We start from the raw sequence: 19,140 nt of genomic DNA, 5'->3' as shown, positions 1-19,140 counted from the left end.
CAGCTAGGAAGGCTTGTGACCTCTAGGTGTTTGGGCAATGGGGCGGGTTGGTGGGGGGAGGGGGGGGCGGCATGTTACCCTCTGGTCCCTAGGGTCCCTTTGGGGCCACCCTGGAAAGGAAGAACACAGGAACACAGCACAGCACTGAGCTCTCAAAACAGCTTTATTGACTTCCAGTGTTTCTCCCTCTGTCTGAGCTCAGCCCAGCTGGCTTGGATAGGTCTCTGAGATACAATGTCACAGGGTTAGCACTCTGGCTCCACCTCTCCCCTCCCTGGCCCCTGGGCTCCCCAGGCAGGGAGGAGGAGAGGCAGCTCGTTTGTGTTGGGAGAAAAAGGATGGGCAGCAGGGTCAGAGGCCAAAGAAGCCATACAAGCAGCAACATGCCCAGAGCGCCCATTACACACCAATCCTGGCCATGCGTGTGCGTGCACACACACACATACACACACACACACTCACACTCCTTCCCTTCCAAGCTCTCTGCCTGCCCACACCCATCTATCAGCCTTCTGGGGTCATGGCCCGCTTGTCGATCCTACCCGGGCTTGGGGCTTATTCCTTGGAACCCAGGACTGCCCACAGGGAAAGAGCCTCTTCCAGATGCCACAGTGCTTTGATTTGTACGCTGTAAGCCCGGTGCCAGCAAGAGGTGTCAGGGGAACCGAAGCTTGGTCCATTACCCCTTCATCCACATTCTTGCCACCCCGGCCAGAGTCAAATCAGATGACAAGATCTCCCATCTCACAGCAAGTGACAAGCCGACCTGGGCTAGAACTACATGTCCCAAGATGCACAGCTCCACAACCACGCACCGCTTCCCCCGAGATGATCTATCAGAAATGAGGCAGGGTGCATTGCATTCTGGGACTTGTAGTCCCCCAAAGACAGCACCAAACACCCAGGAAAGAGTTCACAGGCTAAGACTATGGATGCCTCCCCACCCGGCCCCCCACCCACCACCCAGGCCCAGCTCTACGCTCAGCATGGGCGAGAGAGAGGAATGGAGGGTCCCCTCCTAGTGCACAGGGGAGGGCGCTGTCCTGTTGGAACTGTGCAGCAGCTCTGGATCCGGGACATCCAGCTCAGAACACATCTGAAGAGAGAGCGGGGGCGGGGTGACAGGAGAGATGGTGAGCAGCAAGCCGTGGAGGATGGGGCCAAGCATGCAAACCTGGGCTAGCCCTGTGGCTCCTCCCTGAGCCCTGATGCATGGTGAAGCAGGACGGGGCACAGTCCCCTCCTAGGCCTCCCTCCTGGGGCACCCTGGCCTTATCCCACCTCTCCAGGGATAGCGGCCTCACCTCTGCCTAGTCCCGAGGCCCTGGGGCAGGCTGAGGCAGCAAGAGGAAGGGAGGAGGAGTGGGCTCCAGTTCCGAATCTGGACGAGAGGCTCCCGCCCCACCCAGCTAGCCTCCCCAGAAGACCTTATGGCCCTACCGGCCACAGCATCTTCCTGGTCACACTGAGGCTTTCTCGGGGAAGGAAGAAGGGAGTCCTAGCCAGATGGCATGAAAGCAAGCGATGCGGCCCGCGGGGAAGTGCAGAGAGAAGAGAGCGAGGGAGGAGCAGCAGCACCAGAAGGGAAGCAACAGAGACGTCAGAGCTCAACGCTGCACAGAAACCAGGGTGGGGTGTCTGCAGCTGGACAGGGAGCACAGGAAACTCCCCGGTGTAGCTGCCGACTCCGGCTCAGAGAACCCCAGGCCAAGTCCTCCTTCCTTGAAGTCATCAGCAACACAGGTGGCAGAAGACCTGGGCACAAGAGGCCCGACCCACGCCACTAATGCCCTTTAGAAACTCCCCATCTAGTAGGAATAAGTGCATCCTGGCTCCTGGGAGGCCCTCCCACTGCCCGGAGGCCCCCCCCACCCTGGGCTGTGCCAGGGACCTATCAGCTGTAGGCTGAGCGGAGCAAATCCCGAGTCCACCCTGCAGTGCGGGTGGACATGGGAGGGAGACCTGCGGGGGGAGCACGCAGTTGGAGAAGGGCTCCGGCAACCCAGGCCGGGCCCCTCTGCTCCCAACAGTGAGCAGGACCCCTGGTGGCCCCGAATCAGGACGGTCTGGGCCTGGTGATCAGAGGATGAGGCAGCGAGAGGCCTTCTCCTCCGGGGACGGGCTGGGTTTGGTCACATCCCCCCTGGCAGCCTCAGGAGCCCCCCCCATGCCGGGATCTTGGTCCTGAGCCTTGGGCCGCCCCTGCCGTCGACGCTGCGCCCCCCGCCCACCTGCCGGTTTCTTCCCAGCTGCCTCCATCTCTGACAGGCTGTAGGCCATGGCGAGCTGCAGGTCTTCATCATCCTCAGAGAGGTCGCTGTCAGAGGGGCGGGAGACAGGGGTCTGCCGGACCTGTGTGCCCCCGGACCTGGAGGTGACAGACTGTTGCTGCTCACGCCGGCTCAGCTCCAAGCCCAGTGCCAGGTCGTCTGGGACACCTGCAGGAATCACAGCCGCTTGCGACCCAGGCCAGGGGAACCCTGCCAGGCTGCCTCGGGCAGCAGCAACTCTGACCACTTCCAGCCCCTCCTTTGGAACCGGCCCGCATGCGTTTTGGCACTTAGCATGGTGATCATGCGCACCGGCAGGTACTCAGCTCCAACAGGTCCGAACAGTCTCCTTGCCCGGGGCCAGTTACTCAACCTCCCTAAACCTCCCTTTCCTCATCTATAAAATGGAAATGATGACACTGTCTGCATTGTCAAATCGTTCAGATGACTAAATAAGACAGCCCTTGAAGCATACTTAGCACACGGGGCTCGCAGAGCTATGGAAGCGGAGCTGTGGTGACCAACCCATTCCTGTGGGAAGAGTTCCACCCCAGGAATCCTGCGTTCTGAGTGTCACGCCTGGCTTTACCCCTTACTAGGTAGGACAAAGCCTGGGGCTTGGGGCTATTTGGGAGTTAGGGTCATTGAACCATGCTCCTTCCATGAAAAATAGGGTGAAAACAAAACAAAACAAAATAAAGAAAAGTAGGGCGAGTACCAATAGCCCTGCTTTCCCCCTGGCTGTTTCAACAGAGGTCATGTTATGTGCACAAGTCCTTTCAAAACTGTCAAATGCTGGGGCGCCTGGGTGGCTCAGTCGGTTAAGTGTCCAACTTCGGCTCAGGTCATGATCAAATGGTTCATGGGTTCAGGCTCCACACTGGGCTCTGCACGGACAGTGTGGAGCCTGTTTGGGATTCTCTCTCTCCCTCTCTTTCTGTCCCTGCCCCACTTGCTCTCTCTAAATAAATAAGTAAATAAACAAATACATAAATAACTTTAAAAACATGCTGGGATGCCTGGGTGGCGCAGTCGGTTAAGTGTCCAACTTCCACTCAGGTCGTGGTCTCACAGTTCGTGAGCTTGAGCCCCGCATCAGGCTCTCTGCTGTCAGTGCAGAGCCCGCTTCAGATCCTCTATCCGCTTGCCTCTCTCTCTCTCTGTCTCTCTCTCAAAAATAAATAAACATTTTTTAAAAATAGTCAAATGTTCTACAAACACCAGGCACCCACTAACAACGATGGTCATTAGCTGGCCCTCTGAGACTCCTCGGTTCCCTGCCCCAGCCCCTTTCCCAGGACCCCCTCTCTGATTCTGCCAGTCTGGAATGTGGCCGCCATTCCTTCCCTGCCCCAAAGGAGTTTGGAGAGGAGCAGTTTGGGAAGGGGGATCTGGGGCCTGGGGCTGGGGCTTCCAGCCAGGGACTGGGTGGCAGAGCCGCTCCTCACCATTGATTGTGACTGACTTCAGCTGCCCGTCTTCTTCCACTTCCACCCGTTCCTGCCCGTTCTCCATGATTCTGTGGGAGACGGCCCAGTTCGGTCAGCAAGCGTGCACGAATCCCTCAGATGCCTTCCACACCCTGGGATGCCACAGTGGACAGGACAGACTCTGCCCACAAGAAGCTGACGTTCTAGTTGTATGCCGCCCCCCCTCCACCCCTCACCCCCTCACCCCTACGCCCAGTATGGTCCCAAAGGAGCCCTCACCTGCGTGTCGTGATGCGGTGTCCTTGGACAAAGGTGGTAGACGTAGAAACAGAGCGAAAAGCACCAGCCCCAGGGCTGAAGGAGAAAGATGAGGAGGAGAAATCTGGTATGGAGACAAAGGAGGAGGCGGAGAGGTTGTCAGAGGGAGGACGGAGCTGGCATGCCGCAGTCACCATGGGCCAGAAGCCTTTGTGGGGTCTCCCCGCAGAACTGACAGAAGGCAGGGCTCCAGACACGCAGGAGAGAGGCTTGAGCCTCTCTCTCACGCTTGAGCCTCTCTCTCACGCATGAGCTGGGAGCTGGGATGAGGGGTTCTAGGGCCCAGAGCTTGCAAAACAGGGAAGGGAAAGCACTTACCAGAGTGCCCAGGGAAGGAGGAAGAGAAGGTGAAGAAGGGGCCCGAGTGTCGGGAACCCCGGCTCTGAAGCTCTGAGAAGGGGCCCAGGTCATCTGCAAAGAGCAAGCAGGTTACTAATCAGCAAAGAGACTTGTCCTCCAAAATGTGTGAACCCTGTCAGTCTAGAAGTGTCATCTGATAAGCCTTTCTGATCGTTTTTCTTTTTTGATTGGACTTGTTTACAAATTACTTTTTAATATCATATATGGAAAAGACCCCTGGCAAATTCTGTCCACAATAAAAAATAAAGGAAGGAAGGAGGGACGGCGAAAGCGGAAGGGGGGACAGCCAGTTCCTTCCGTATAGGCAGGTAAGCATGGTGTGAAGTCGGGCAGACCTGGCTATGAGTCCTGGCTCTCCCCTTTGCTGTGTGACTCCAAGCAAGTTATCTGAAAGTACCTTTGTTTTCTTAGCTGTAAGTGGAGAGAAAATGATCCAACTCACAGGGTTCATGTTAATCATTCAAAAAATGGTATCTGTTGTTTGTGATGTCATTATTATTGTCACATGGTGCTTTGAGTCTTGCTTTCACGGTTGCTATTGTGCAAGCCTAACAATGTATTATTGTTACTATCATTTAATAAGGCGAGTCTCTGTGGGTTCAGGCCTGTATAAGGTTCTGTCCCAGCTGTCACTGGATCCACCCCCACAAAATCTTCTGTCTGCGGAATTCTGCTTCCCCTTCAGCCTCCTGCCTCAGGGCCTCCCGGCTGATGGACGACAGGCCTAGAGCAGGAGCCGGGCCGGTAAGAGGCCTCCCGAGCCCACTCACCAAAGAGCTCCGCAAAAGGGTCCCCGCTCCCGAAGAACTCCCGGAAGACCTCCTCGGGGCTGCGGAAGGTGAAGGTGAAGCCGGGCCCACCACCACCAGGTTCCGCTCGAGATGGGCCAGTTCCTGGAGGAGAGGCAAGATGGGGAGGGGGCTCAGGGCAAGCATCTCACCCTGAGCCAAGGGACCCCACTGAAGGCATGACCAGGGGCCTCAAGAGACCATCCACTGCAATAACCTGCCCTCCCTCTCTCTTCCATGAGCCGTGTTCATCCCTCCCCACCCCCACTCCACCTACCTGCCCCAGTCAGCCCTTCCCGGCCATAACGGTCGTAGATCTCCCGCTTATGCTCTGGAAAAAGAGACCAGATCATTTCTCCCTCCCTCTGGGAGGATGGCCTCCCCTTCCAGACTGGGACCCTGTGAGGTCTGCCCAGTGACTGACGCTAAGGAGGCAGCAGGGCGCACAGGGGACGCGGGCTATAGGTTTTAGCAGTGCCTGCTCTTCCCACAGTGGCACCTTCTCATCTGTAAAATGGACACAATAACAGCACCCACCTCACAGGGTCATTGCAAGGATTAAATAAGATAATCCACATAAACTGCTTAGCACAGTGCCTGATAACTCAGTAAGTGTTCAATAAATGCTAGCTAATAATTACTACTGTTGGTATTAATCAGGGCTTAGCCTAAATGTCACCTCCTCAGAGAGACCTTCTGTGGCCACTGTAACAAAAAATGGTGCCCATTAATCCCTATCAACATCACCCTGCTACTTTCCTTCAGAATACGCTTGTCTGTGTACCGCCTTGGTTAATGTCGGTCTTCTGGACCAAAATGGAATAAACCCATCAGGACGAGAACAGTGTCTGCTCGTCCTCCATGGTTCCCCAGTACCCAGCAAGGACCCAGCACCATAAACACTCAATGAATATTTTTTGAATGAAGAAATAAATAAAAGACAGACCTGGATTCATATTCCAGCTCTGTGTGACCTGGCGTAAATTATTTCACCTCTCTCAGCCTCAGTTTCCTTGCCTGTAGAGTGGGGGTGATAGATCCTGCCTCACAGGATGGCTATGAGGACTCCTGGAGATCACACCCACCGGTGCTTGGCACAAAGGAGGTTCGGCACACGTAGGTTACCTGCCCTGCTCCCTTCCCTTTGTCAAGACCCATCCTGCAGCTATCAGACCCTGGGGAGCACACACTGAACACAGGGGATCAGGGAAAGAATAAAAGGGTGCTTTGAACGTAGCAGGTGCTCACTTGAATTGAAGCAAAAAAGAAAAAAGTCCCCGAGTCCCCACAGGGAGGTGGCGGGGGGGGGGGGGGGGGGGGGGGGGGGGGCACTTAGATGCCGGGTTGGAAAAGGCACAGAGGAGACAGGAGGTGGCAGCATGGCTTTGGGAAGCAGCAGGATGGGGCGTGAAATGGGGGTACCCTGCCCCTGGCCCTTACTGTCTGACAGCACTTCATATGCCTCGGCCACCTCCTTGAACTTCCTCTCAGCAAATTCTTTATTATCCGGGTTCTTGTCTGGGTGCCACTGTAGAGCCTTCTTCCGATACCTGCAGGAAGTGGTTTCAGAGGGGGTGGGTCAGAGGACAAAAGCAAGCACTTCCCACCATGGAACAGAACGGCCCATTTCGCCCATTAGTCCGCCACGGTCCTTTCCCCACTCAGTATCCACCCCGGCAGCCGGGGCCGCCTCTGCTGCCACGTTTGAATGGAGTCCCTCTCTCTCTCCCTCCCCTCTGCAGCCAGTGCTAGGGGCTGTAGTAGCAGCAGATGATCATGTAAGCCTGAGAAAGCCCCAGTCCTAACCCCTCCCTGGAGCGCACTAGGGCTGCAGAAGTTAGAAATATGTGTTGCCATGGAGGGTACAGGGTCCCTCCTGGTCACAGGGCTTGGACCTGTGAATCCTGCAGGTATCCTGACAAAGCCGACCCCCAGGGGCTGGGATTGGGGTAGGAGGGAGGGGGGAGGCGGGATCCACTGGAGAGGGCCCCACAATGCAGCTCCCAGCAGAACTTCTTGCTAAGGGCTTTCCCCTACTCTTCCAGGGGTCTTCTTCCTCACTATAGAGGGAACCCTCCCCCAATCCTTTCTAAGGCCCTAGCTCCCTCGCGGCAAGGCTCCTGAAGGACCCCATGGCGGTGTTGGGGTTTGGGGGGGGCGGCGGTGAGAGACTTTCTGATGCGCAGCGGAGGCACTTACGCCTTCTTGATGTCATCAGCGGACGCACTTCGCGGCACGTCTAGGATATCGTAGTAGGATGCCATGGCAACTCGTCAGTAGTCAGATGGGCCTCTCCTCCTCGGGGCTGCAGGAGAGGAGGAGGAGTCAGGCAGAAAGAACCGAGGGCCCCTCCCTGGGGCTGGAGACCCCCGAGGGAGCGGGAAGAGCTCCCAGCCGGGAAGCGGAGCCCGCTGGGTTCTGCTCGGGGCCGGTGACGAGGCTCCCTCGGGCTGCCTTATCGGCCCTCCGCAGGCCGGTGCCACGGGCTATCTCGGCGCCCAGGCTCCGGGAGCCCTATCGCAGCCCCTGACTCCAGCAGCCCGGACCGGGGCCTCCCAGCCTGACCCGGGGCCCCCCGCCCGCACCTCCTCCGCCGGGAGTCCCTGGCCTCCTGCAGCGCCCCGCCCCTGCCCCCCGCCGGAACCGTCTGGCACCGGCCGCCGGGCTCGCGGCTGCTGCGTAGGACGCGCCCGGCCCAGCTGTGCGCGCAAGCATGCGTCAGCGGCTCGGAAACTACTAGAGACCCAGAGGAGGCCGGCTCGGCCTGTCACCCAGGGGGCGGGGAGGCGGGGGGCTGCTGCAGGGGCTGCCGGGAGATGGGGGCGGAGCCGGCTATTTTGGGCTTGCACCCGGGCGACGTCATCCCTGGACCGGACCCGGGAGACGGGCGGCCGGCTGCATCCAGGCGTGACGCACTCGCCGGCAAACAAGCTACCCGGCCCGTGGTCCCTCTGTCGCTTTCCTATAAACAGGCTCGATGATCGAAGGCTACTCACCACCTCAAGGACTCACAGACTCCCCCTCTGGGCCTGAATCCTCCCCCTCCTCCCGCCCCAGGTCCTGAAAACAGGCTGCCCCACCTACTTCTCTGAGTAGGTCAGACCTGCCTGTCAGCATCTCGTGACATCCTTCATCACACTCGTCAGAGATACAAGTCAGCACTTACTTGTTTGATTTTTTGATTGACATTTCACCTCCCCCACTAGCATGTAAATTCCACGGGACAGAAATTGTGTCTTTTTTTGCACTAGAGTATGGGAGCAGTGGTGGGGTTCAAAAATATTCTTTGGATGGTTAAATAATGAACAGATTGGAATCTCTTGTTGACAGTTTTGACACATTTGGGGGAGTTGGGGTTAAAAGGTAAAAGGAGGGGCGCCTGGGTGGCGCGCAGTCGGTTAAGCGTCCGACTTCAGCCAGGTCACGATCTCGCGGTCCGTGAGTTCGAGCCCCGCGTCAGGCTCTGGGCTGATGGCTCGGAGCCTGGAGCCTGTTTCCGATTCTGTGTCTCCCTGTCTCTCTGCCCCTCCCCCGTTCGTGCTCTGTCTCTCTCTGTCCCAAAAATAAATGTTGAAAAAAGAAAAAAAAAAGGTAAAAGGAAAACATTTTTAAAAAAAGGAAAAGGAAATTCTGCAGGCTCAAAATTTGTTTTTTGTTTTTGGGTTTTTTGTTTTTTGTTTTTTTGGTTTTGTTTTTGGTTTTGTTTTGTTTTTTTCTCCTAGAGTGATCTCATGTAGACCTTGTCAATGATTCCTGGGTTGAGGACTCACTGGAGAGTTAGAGAACTTTCCAGAATTGGCTGCTACTTGATATCCAGGCCAATGCACAAGTGTTAACTGGACATCTTCTACATAGTAGATGCGGCCAGGCTGTAAAAAGAAGAATATGGCCCAATACCTGGCTTCACAGAGCTCCAACATGATGAGATAACCAGCCCAGCAATATAGCCCACCAGGAAACCTCAAGGTCTTAAAAACAGACAGAGCTGGGTTTGCAACCTGGCACTTTTGTGTGGCTTGGCAAAACCTCTGAGGACTCAGATTTTCCTGAGTACAGGTAACGCCTAGGGCTGTTTGTTAGTCAGATGAGGTGTGGTACATAGTATCCCTAGGTCTTAGTACATATCCTCTCTGGCATCATGATTGGCCCAAGCAGTAAGGCTTATGTGAGTTCAGAAGAGTGTTTTCGGCTGGATGACCTAGAAATGCTTCACTGAAGAGAAAGGCTTGAGCCAGACATGAGAGAAGAAGGTGGTATGCATTTGTCTACTTTCCCTGGCTGCCCACAGTCTGACCCTTCTGCCTGCATTTGGGAAAGTCCCATTGTTGTAGGCCCGGATGGGAGGCAGGCCACCACCTGTCACAAAGCCCTGACACTTGCTCTCCCAGACTTCTCGGCTCCAAGGGTACAAGCAAAAGACATAAGCCCTGCCAATTGAAAGCTCCAACTGGGACTTTGAATGTGGAGCAAGTCACAGAGAAGCAGGGGCAGTTGAGAATTCATTTCCGCAGGGATTGTGACAGCGGAGCCAGCAGCGGCCTCTAGTGTCTGGAGGAGGAAATGTCAGTCTCAGTGCCTGGGTGAGAGGGAGCCTCGCTGCAGCCCCTGTTCTGTAGGTAACAGGGGTCTTTTAGGCAGGCTGTCCTGTGCCATGACCTTGACTATGGTGCTGGCTGCTCAGCTTCCCTTGGTGCCTACCTGTTTGTGGAGTCTCATCTGGAAGCCCTAGTATTAATTATGTGTGCTACCCAGCATCTCTCCATTTTATGTTTGTGGGAGGGAAGCAGGGAGGAGTCATTTTTCTTGTTTTTAATTTGCCAGAGCAAATTTCTGCTGTTTACAAGGAGAGCCCTGACTGACCTTAGTTAGTATAGGTGGAAGGAATCACTCCAAAATCTTCCAACCAAATCTTTCTTCTTACTTCTCTTATCTCAGCAGACATTTGTCTAGCACGTACTGCGTATGTGATATTATATTAAGAATTAGGAATACAAAGGGGTTTGAGTTGCAGTCCTTGTACTCGAGATAAAAATCTAGTTGGGACATTGACAAATGGTAGCTGAGGGAAATTATGTTGAACACATCTAGCAAACAAAGGGTTAATTTCCTTTGTTCACAGAGAAAAGACAATGCACTTTTTTAAATGGGCAAAAGGCACAGATAAGACAGATCACAGAAGAGAAAATATTGGCTTTTAAACATATGAAAAGGTGCTCAATCTCATTCATAACAAGAGAATTATAAAGGAAAGCTGCAATAAAATACTTTGTTTCACTTATCAGATGATTGACAAAGGTCAAAAAGTTGTACATTGTATGGGTAAGGCTGTGGCATAGGCATGCTAGTACAATGGTAGTGGGAGAGCAATATAGCACATATCAAAGTTAAAGGTGAATAGCTTTTGACCCAGCAATTCTGATTCTAAGAATTTATGGTTGTACATATGTGCAAAGGAGTATGTACAAGAGTTCCAGCATTTGTTTCCAAATCAAAGGACTAGAAACAACCTAAATACTCATTCATAGCAGACTGGTTAAATAAGCAATGGTGGGGAACCTGGGTGGCTCAGCCGGTGAGGTGTCCGACTTTGGCTCAGGTTATGATCTCGTGGTTCATGGGCTCAAGCCCCGCGTCGGGCTCTGTGCTGACAGCTCAGAGCCTGGAGCCTGCTTCAGATTCCGTGTCTCCCTCTCTCTCTGCCCCTCCCCCTGCTTGCACTCTGTCTCTCCCTCTGTCACAAAAATAAATAAACATTAAAAATAATAATAATAAAAATAAGCAATGGTACACTATACAGTGAATACTATGTTGTTATCAAAAAAAAATGAGGCATATCTGTATGTACTGAAATGGACCATCTTCCAGGTTTTTTGTTAAATGAAAAAGCAAGGGTAAAACAAAGCGTGTCTAAGTGTGCGTACATTCGTCCCCCTTATCCACGGTTTCACTTTCTGTGGTTTCAGTTACCCACGGTCAACTGCAGTCTGGAAGCAGATGATCCTCCTGATACATCATCAGAAGTCAAAATTAGCCTAACACTACATTATAATACCTACGCTATTCACCTCACTTTATCTCATCCTGTAGGCATTTTATCATCTCACATCATCACAAGGAGACTAAGTACAAGATATTTTGAAAGAGACCATATTCACATAACTTTCATTAGAGTATATTGTTATACGTGTTTTATTTTATTATTATTTTTAATCTCTTACTGTGCCTAATTTCTAAATTAAACTTTATCATAGGGATGCATATAGAGCAAAAGACATAATATATATGGGGTCTGGTACTATCCATGGTTTTAGGCATCCGTTGGGGTCTTAAGCATGTACCCCATGGATAAAGGGGGGCTACTATATACACATTAATAGGGGTGACCGGGTGGCTCAATCCATTGAGTGTCCGACTTTGGCTAGGTCATGACCTTATGGTTCGTGCGTTCAAGCCTTGCATAGGGCTCTGTGCTGACAGCTCGGAGCCTGGAGCCTGCTTCAGATTCTGTGTCTCCCTCTCTCTCTCTGCCCTCCCCCACTCACTCTGACTCTCTCTCTCAAAAATAAATAAACATGAAAAACAATATATATATATATATATATATATATATATATATATATGTAGATGTCTCTGGAAGGAAACACTAACAAAAAAGTTAATAGCGGAGGCTGTCAAGAGGGAAACAAAAGAAGAGGACTTATTTCCACTAAGAGACTTATTCTTGCTGTTTGTTTGGTTTATTATTATTTTTTAATGTTAATTCTTGAGGGAGAGAGAGAGAGAGAGAGACAGAGCACGAGCAGGGGAGGGGCCGCCCAGGTGCCCCTATTGTTGCTGTTTGTAAATCTTTTTTGAACCTTTTCAATTTAGAAGCATGGTCACATAATAACCGTTCAAATATACACATATTTTTTTTTAATCTAGGAGAAGTAGGATACTGGCAAGAAGCTGGGTGCCACCATACAAGGCAGTCCATGCCAAGTGCCAGATGAGTGATAGAGACAGACAGTAGGTGCTGGGAGAATCTAGAGAAGGGGGAGCTTCCCAGGGCTGGCTGGTTCTGGGTGACCGTGACCTAAGCTGGAAGGAATGGCAACACAGAGACAAGCAAGGGGAGGTGGCGTTCCAAAAGGAGGGGATGGTGAGAAAGCAGCTTTGGAGGCAGGCATATTCCTGACACACCAGAGATGAAGGAATAAATGCGTTGGGTGGAATCCAAGTTGGGAATCTGTCTTTGTGTCTGCCTGCAGGAGGTAATTGCACCCTGCCTTTAGAAGCATCAGGGATGAAAGCATTCCCTGTACTGAGGGAGTCCCCAGGAGCCTGGGTGGCGCTCCCAGCTGCCCCATGGAGGTCTGGGTTGCCACCTCCCCGCACCCACGCCCAGTCCAACCTAGGCCTGCTGGTGCCTGCCAGCAGAGTTACTAGCTGGGAGGCCTTGCAGGGTTTGAGAGGAGACGGCCACACAGCTGCCGAGGGCGGGTGGGCTGCTACAGCAGACAAGAGGGGCGCCTGGCCCCTTCTCTGGATGCCCAGCAATCCTGGCCGGTGAACACCTCACATCCTTCTGGCCTCTCCCAAGCCCTCACCTCACACCCTACGAAATGTTGGAAGCAGGGGCCCTTTCCAGATGGCACTGACAGCCCCCAACCCTGGCTCCGAAGTTGCTTCTGCCCTTGTTCAGTCCCAGAAGCTGTGTCTCTGCCGCCCCCCCCCCCTCCATGCCCTCCACCACAGCGCCTGGGCAAGGGAGTGTCAAGCATCACCCCCTCCTTGCCTTTGAGGTGCCTGAGTCACTGTCTGGGCATTAGAGGCCTGGCAGGCCCAGAAGAGGTGGCTTCTGGGGAGGTGCCTGGAACTCCTGTGGAGAGGAGCGGGGAGGGCACCCGAGGAAGGAGAGGACAGCAGCATAAGCTTCTGTCCAGGCTGACCTGGATTCGAATCCCAACTCCTCCATTTACAGCTGAGTACCCTCGGGCAGGTCCCATAACCTCTCTGAGCCTTAGTCTCCACATCTGTAAAGCAGACATTCACTTAGCAAGTCAATTCAACACATATGTCACCTAATATGTTCACCCAGAAATATTCTGGGTGCTGAGAATAGAACAAGCCTTGTTCTCATGAAGCATCCAGTCCAGTGTATATAACTGTATTTACCTCAGTATTAAACAAGGTAATATGGGTACGGGGTCTGGTACATGGTAGGTGCTCGATAAATGACAAATGTTTCTTGGGATTTGAAGGGCTCCCGAAATAACCTCTCTTCTCTTCCCAGGTTTGAAACCAGCTGAGAGAAGGAAAGACACGGGAGTCAGGTAGAGATTTGAAGTCAGCCCTTTTAGGGAAAAAAGTGGACTTAAAGAAAAAGAAAAAGAAAGTGGATTTGAAGGTATAGCTGAGCTACTCAGCCAAAATGGGCTTCTTTTTTTTTTTTTTTTTTTTTTAATTTTTTTTTTCAACGTTTATTTATTTTTGGGACAGAGAGAGACAGAGCATGAACGGGGGAGGGGCAGAGAGAGAGGGAGACACAGAATCGGAAACAGGCTCCAGGCTCTGAGCCATCAGCCCAGAGCCCGACGCGGGGCTCGAACTCACGGACCGCGAGATCGTGACCTGGCTGAAGTCGGACGCTTAACCGACTGCGCCACCCAGGCGCCCCCAAAATGGGCTTCTAAGTGCTCCCACTGAATTAAATTACTCCCACCACGACTAACACACACACACACACACACCCCTTTAGGCCTCTTTCTTCCCAGGACAGAGCTGCCCCTATATGCTTAAATCCTCAGAGAGGAATTGAGAATACATGCTCTCCCTGGGCAAATCATCCTAAAATGGAAGGAAAACACTGCTGCCCTGGGCATGCCCCTTGGCTTCTCTAAACTCCTCTCCACCCTGTTGCTTTCACTCCATCCTTCACTCACTACAGAGTAGTCATCAGGACAAGAGTGACAAGGACAAGTGAGGGGTGCCAGGAGTCACTCCATTTTAATCCACCACAGGCCCTGAATGCTGGACCTGGGGTGGGTATGGGCATGGTTTGCCTGTTTTCTCTGAAATGCACTTCCCCCACCTTCCCAGCCCTCCTCTGTACCTCACAGGCTGTACCCCCTCGGACCCAGGCCCCCTTGCCAACTAGCTCCTGTCTAGTTTCAGACAGGGGGAGATTTCTAGCCAGAAATTGAGGGCGGGAGGAAGGAGAAGCCAGGGTATTTCTCCCCCTCTCTCTAAATCAGGGGGCACCCCAGGCAGTGGTTGTGTCTCCTCCATGGCTCTGGTCCAAATGTCCCTCCCTCCTTGGTCCCTCCTGCCACCTCTGGGCAGCCCTGCCGTGGCTCTAGCTCCCACCTGGCATCCCAGCTCCAAGGCTCTGACACCATCATCTCATCCCTTGGCTCCTCCAGCCCTAGGATTGCTAGCAGTTTCCTGGGGCTACTGATCTTTCAGTTGCCTTCCCAGCATCCAATCCTGGGAAAGGGAGGCTGCAGGAAGGACAGAGCTGAGGGCAACGCTAAGCAGTGAATCTCTTGGGGGTGGGGGTGGGGATGGGGGGTGGGGATTGCCCTAGTTTCAATCCCTCCAGTGGTTCAATCATTCCTCTAGCCCAGCAGAGGCTACAGAAAATCCATATATAAAGATTTTACAGCCAGCCATCTGGTTGGAAGTGCGGGCTTGCCTAGCACGAGGCATGGGATTGAAATAAAGGTCACTTGTCGTTATCCAAAAGTGGTGAGTATTGACGGAGATTACAGGGAGGTCAGCCCCTCCGCCCCCCGCCAACACACACACACACACACACACACAATCATTTCCCCACTGTTGCTGCCACCATGCCACTGTTCGGCCTTAATGCCACCTTCTGGATCTTCTGGACCCAAACCTCCTGCCTGAAAGAGACAAACCTTCGATCTGCAGGGAGGCCTAGTGAGCCCCAGCTGTGTCAGACTCCTCTAAGTCACCACTTCCGACCCTCCTGGTCTCACCAGGCTCTGGTTGCAGCCCTGTGTGCCTGGGACCAACTTCAATTACCTCCTGACCAGGGTTTCCCTGGTGACGCTACAGACCAAGTGTGTGCAACCTCACAAGTGCAGGGGAGTTCATGCTTGATGGGGTGAAGGCTTGACCAATGGAGGAAGGGAGCAGGTGCATGAATTTCCCCACCCACACCCCCTCTCCTGCCCCCCCCCACCCACCCAAGGAATGATTCTGAGATGCCATTTATTCGGCTGCATCTTCTCTAGGATGAATTCTGCCTCCTTCTCTGCTTTACTCTCCTTGGCCCTCAATCTGCTTCCTGGAATTGCCTCTTTAACAAAATCTGGAACCAGGTCTGCTTTCTGGGGAACCCAGGCAGAGATCCCAGCCTTCTTACCTCTCTCTTTTTTCCCCCCGAGAGAAAAAAGACCCTTGTGCGACAGTAAGCCCACGGTCCTTTAATTACAGCAGACACACAGGAATCCCCTAGTATTCATGCCTCTCCTCTTCCCCTCCCTCCCCTTCCACACTATCATGCCCACCTCCTCGTAATCCTTCTCCAGGGCAGCCATATCCTCCCGGGCCTCAGAGAACTCCCCCTCCTCCATGCCCTCGCCCACGTACCAGTGCACAAAGGCCCTCTTGGCATACATCAGGTCGAACTTGTGGTCCAGGCGGGCCCAGGCCTCGGCGATGGCGGTCGTGTTGCTCAGCATGCACACGGCGCGCTGCACCTTGGCCAGGTCACCCCCGGGCACCACGGTGGGTGGCTGGTAGTTGATACCAACCTTGAAGCCCGTGGGGCACCAGTCCACGAACTGAATGCTGCGCTTGGTCTTGATGGCGGCGATGGCGGCGTTGACGTCCTTGGGCACCACGTCTCCGCGGTACAGCAGGCAGCAGGCCATGTACTTGCCGTGACGGGGATCGCACTTCACCATCTGGTTGGCAGGCTCGAAGCAGGCATTGGTGATCTCTGCCACGGACAGCTGCTCGTGGTAGGCCTTCTCTGCAGAGATGACCGGCGCATAGGTGGCCAGGGGGAAGTGGATGCGAGGGTAGGGCACCAGGTTGGTCTGGAACTCCGTCAGGTCCACGTTGAGGGCCCCGTCGAAGCGCAGGGAAGCCGTGATGGACGAGACGATTTGGCTGATGAGCCGGTTGAGGTTGGTGTAGGTGGGGCGCTCGATGTCCAGGTTGCGGCGGCAGATGTCATAGATGGCCTCGTTGTCCACCATGAAGGCACAGTCCGAGTGCTCCAGGGTGGTGTGGGTGGTCAGGATGGAGTTGTAGGGCTCCACCACGGCCGTGGACACCTGGGGGGCGGGGTAGATGGAGAACTCCAGCTTGGATTTCTTGCCGTAGTCAACCGAGAGCCGCTCCATCAGGAGTGAGGTGAAGCCCGAGCCGGTGCCCCCTCCGAAGCTGTGGAACACCAAGAAGCCCTGAAGTCCTGTGCACTGGTCAGACTGAAAGGGGAAGGGGAAGAGAAATGTGGGCCAGGAAGCTGATGGAAAGGAAAGAGCCAAGTCATGCTGTTTCAAATCCCCCCCCCCCAAAATGCATTAAATCCTTGGAAGACTTTTCCAAATGCACAAAATAGATTCTCATAGGGAGGGCCCCCCCTCTCTCTTGTTCTTCTTCCTTTCTACAACCTCCTGAGGCGCCCGCACACAGCTCTCTTGAATCTCATGACATAGTCACTTTTGTGATCATAACTTGCCAACCCCGCCCAGCTTCATACCTGTTTACCCCTGATTTAATTTCACATGTTTCTGGAGGGCTTCCTTACTGAGATCAATAATCTAGGAACCTGATCCCCATCCTCTGTGGAGGCCAAAGTCATTCTTAGAGCCTTGGGCCAGGATTATTTGGATCCCTGTTTTTCACAGGGCCTTCTGCCCACATCCCTGCCATACAAGGTGATATTCTGGGAATGCCCGTGGACCGCCATAGCTTGGCCAGGCAGCCCGTGGACATGTTTGCCTTTGGTGGTCACTTTGCCCAGCCTGGACCAGTTGCCATAGGAGGTAAAGAGGACATCTGGCTTTAGTCTGGAGCCTACACCCTGTTTCCCCTGATCAGAGTGGAATGCCCCTCCTCACTGGTCCTGATTCTGCATCTTTAAAACTCATGGAGGAAGCTCTCTCAAGGGCTGAAGCTCCTCTTCCTGTCTGGTGTTCAGATCCCTTCACTACAGAAATCCAGCCCTAAGCCCTTCACTCACTGGCTTCCGAATTCGGTCCGGTACCAGGTCAATGAGCTCTTTTCCAGTGATGTTAGTGACCTCGGGCATAGCTATTGGCAGCGTCTTCCTTGCCGGTGATGAGCTGCTCTGGATGGAAGAGCTGGCGGTATGCGCCCATCTGAACCTCGTCTTTAATGGGCAGCGTTTTAGACACCCCTCCTTCCCTTGCAACCTGGCTCCCCAAAGTTCCCAGAAGGGGCCGGGTCACTAGGCCCCAAGGCCTACCCTAGAGGAGCCCCATTCAGGCTGCTGCTATTGCCCTTGACTTTTAGTATTCTTCAATAAAAAGGAAAGGGATGTGAGGGATGTGGAGCGACCTTGAGACTCTGGAGCTGAGTGGCAGCAGATCTGTAGTTTAATTGGCTGCTGCAGCTGGGAACTACAAATTCTAGTGCTCCAGTTTCGGAGGACTCGCTGTGGTACCCAGGACAAGGTGACATATGTGGCAGGGACTGATCATCACTCACCAATCACAGTGGGCTCCAGATCCACGAACACTTCCCTGGGGCATGTGCTTTCCAGCCCCAGTTTCACTAAAGAAGGCGTTGAAGGAGTCAGCCCCTCCACCGATGGTCTTGTCACTGGGCGTCTGCCCATCTGGTTGGATCCCATGCTCCAGGCAGTAGAGCTCCCAGCAGGCATTGCCAATCTGCACGCCAGCCTGCCCCCACATGGACTGAAATGCACTCACGCTGAACAGGCAAAGGGCAGAGAACACTCTTAGCAGAGAGAAACCTGCCATGCCTGGATACAGTTCCCACCTGCAATCCTTTCTTGAGTGGTTCTCTGGCTGAGAACAAAGGTTCCTGGACTCTGCTCTCCTTGCCCCACCTCCTGTGTCTAAGCCTTTACTGATGGCTTTGAGGATCAACAGGCAGTGGCTCAGGGGGCTGGGGGCCAAAACCCACAAAGGAAGCGGATGTGGGCAGTTCCAAGATTACATAGTCTTTCTTGCTCAGTGACTAAGCACCGTGAGGAGTGTTGAGGGGGGTCAGATGAGTCTGGCAGAGCATGATAGTCAATCCACCCATGCTCAGAAAGAAATTAAGGACCCTTGGTGAGAGAAACAAGATCAGAGGTTTCAGGGATCAGAGGCCAGGGGGAGGTGTTGAAAGCAGGAAGAACTCTAGAATCGTGTTACAGCTAGAAAGGCCAGCAAGGAAGGGAAAAGTGGTCCTGAAATGGAAGGGGGTGTGCTGTCCTTTCCTCTCTTGGGTGTGCGCAGTTCTGGAGTGGAGTGGGGCTGGGGAAAAGGTCTTTCCCACGTGATTCTAGGCTGGTGGTCAAAGAACTCTTGGCCCCCAAAGCAGGACTGGGATAAAGTGCTTGGCCCCAGAAATCCCAAAGGTCACTGCCCTTCCTGGGGAGCCTCATGAGAATCAAGAAGGTTTGACCCTCTCACTCCATCAAACATTTGGGCCTCTAGTATGTTCCTGACGCTGGGCTGACACTGGAGACGCATGGCATCTAATACACTGGCCTTCAGTAGCCCACTGTCCAGGGAAGGGAGAGTTTCATACACTAACAGATACATAACAGTGTGGCAGGTGGGATACCAGAGTATACCTTCATGCTCTGCTTGAGAAGTAATTACCACAGGCCTTAAACATAAAATGAGGGGGCGCCTGGGTGGCTCAGTCGGTTGGGCGGCCGACTTCGGCTCAGGTCATGATCTCGCGGTCCGTGAGTTCGAGCCCCGCGTTGGGCTCTGTGCTGACGGCTCGGAGCCTGGAGCCTGTTTCGGATTCTGT

The 19,140-nt window shown here is 53.7% G+C and overlaps 1 protein-coding gene, 1 long non-coding RNA gene and 1 pseudogene across 5 annotated transcripts; all 3 read right to left on the bottom strand.

Annotated features, from left to right (window-relative positions):
- Positions 1–145: 145 nt before the first annotated feature.
- DNAJB2 (DnaJ heat shock protein family (Hsp40) member B2) lies at positions 146–7,945 on the bottom strand. Of its 2 annotated transcripts, none has more exons than XR_006713171.1 (10): positions 7,752–7,945; positions 7,366–7,471; positions 6,607–6,716; positions 5,444–5,497; positions 5,149–5,271; positions 4,337–4,429; positions 3,980–4,082; positions 3,719–3,789; positions 1,305–2,438; positions 146–1,096 (listed from the first exon to the last, which is right to left on the bottom strand). XR_006713171.1 is itself a non-coding variant. In XM_045481353.1 (10 exons), the coding sequence occupies exons 2-10, from the start codon at positions 7,428–7,430 to the stop codon at positions 1,086–1,088; spliced, it is 837 nt and encodes a 278-aa protein (XP_045337309.1). In that variant the 5' UTR covers positions 7,431–7,471; positions 7,752–7,945; the 3' UTR covers positions 146–1,085. The 2 variants fall into 2 exon arrangements, 1 of the variants encoding a protein (XP_045337309.1); XM_045481353.1 differs by having other exon boundaries at positions 2,232–2,438.
- LOC123599507 lies at positions 146–14,979 on the bottom strand. 3 transcript variants are annotated; one of them, XR_006713172.1, is made up of 3 exons: positions 14,950–14,979; positions 11,022–11,024; positions 146–457 (listed from the first exon to the last, which is right to left on the bottom strand). It is a non-coding gene; the product is annotated as an uncharacterized LOC123599507 (long non-coding RNA). The 3 variants fall into 3 exon arrangements; XR_006713174.1 differs by having other exon boundaries at positions 14,954–14,970; XR_006713173.1 differs by lacking the exons at positions 11,022–11,024; positions 14,950–14,979 and adding an exon at positions 13,877–13,913.
- Positions 14,980–15,627: 648 nt separating this feature from the next.
- Positions 15,628–18,077, bottom strand: LOC123599503 (annotated as a pseudogene).
- Between the last annotated feature and the right edge of the window lie 1,063 nt (positions 18,078–19,140).

This window comes from Leopardus geoffroyi, chromosome C1, assembly GCF_018350155.1.
Source record: "Leopardus geoffroyi isolate Oge1 chromosome C1, O.geoffroyi_Oge1_pat1.0, whole genome shotgun sequence".
In the NCBI taxonomy this organism is placed as follows: domain Eukaryota; kingdom Metazoa; phylum Chordata; class Mammalia; order Carnivora; family Felidae; genus Leopardus; species Leopardus geoffroyi.
The sequence above is the reverse complement of the archived record's forward strand: the minus strand, read 5'-3'. Positions and strand labels throughout refer to the sequence as shown.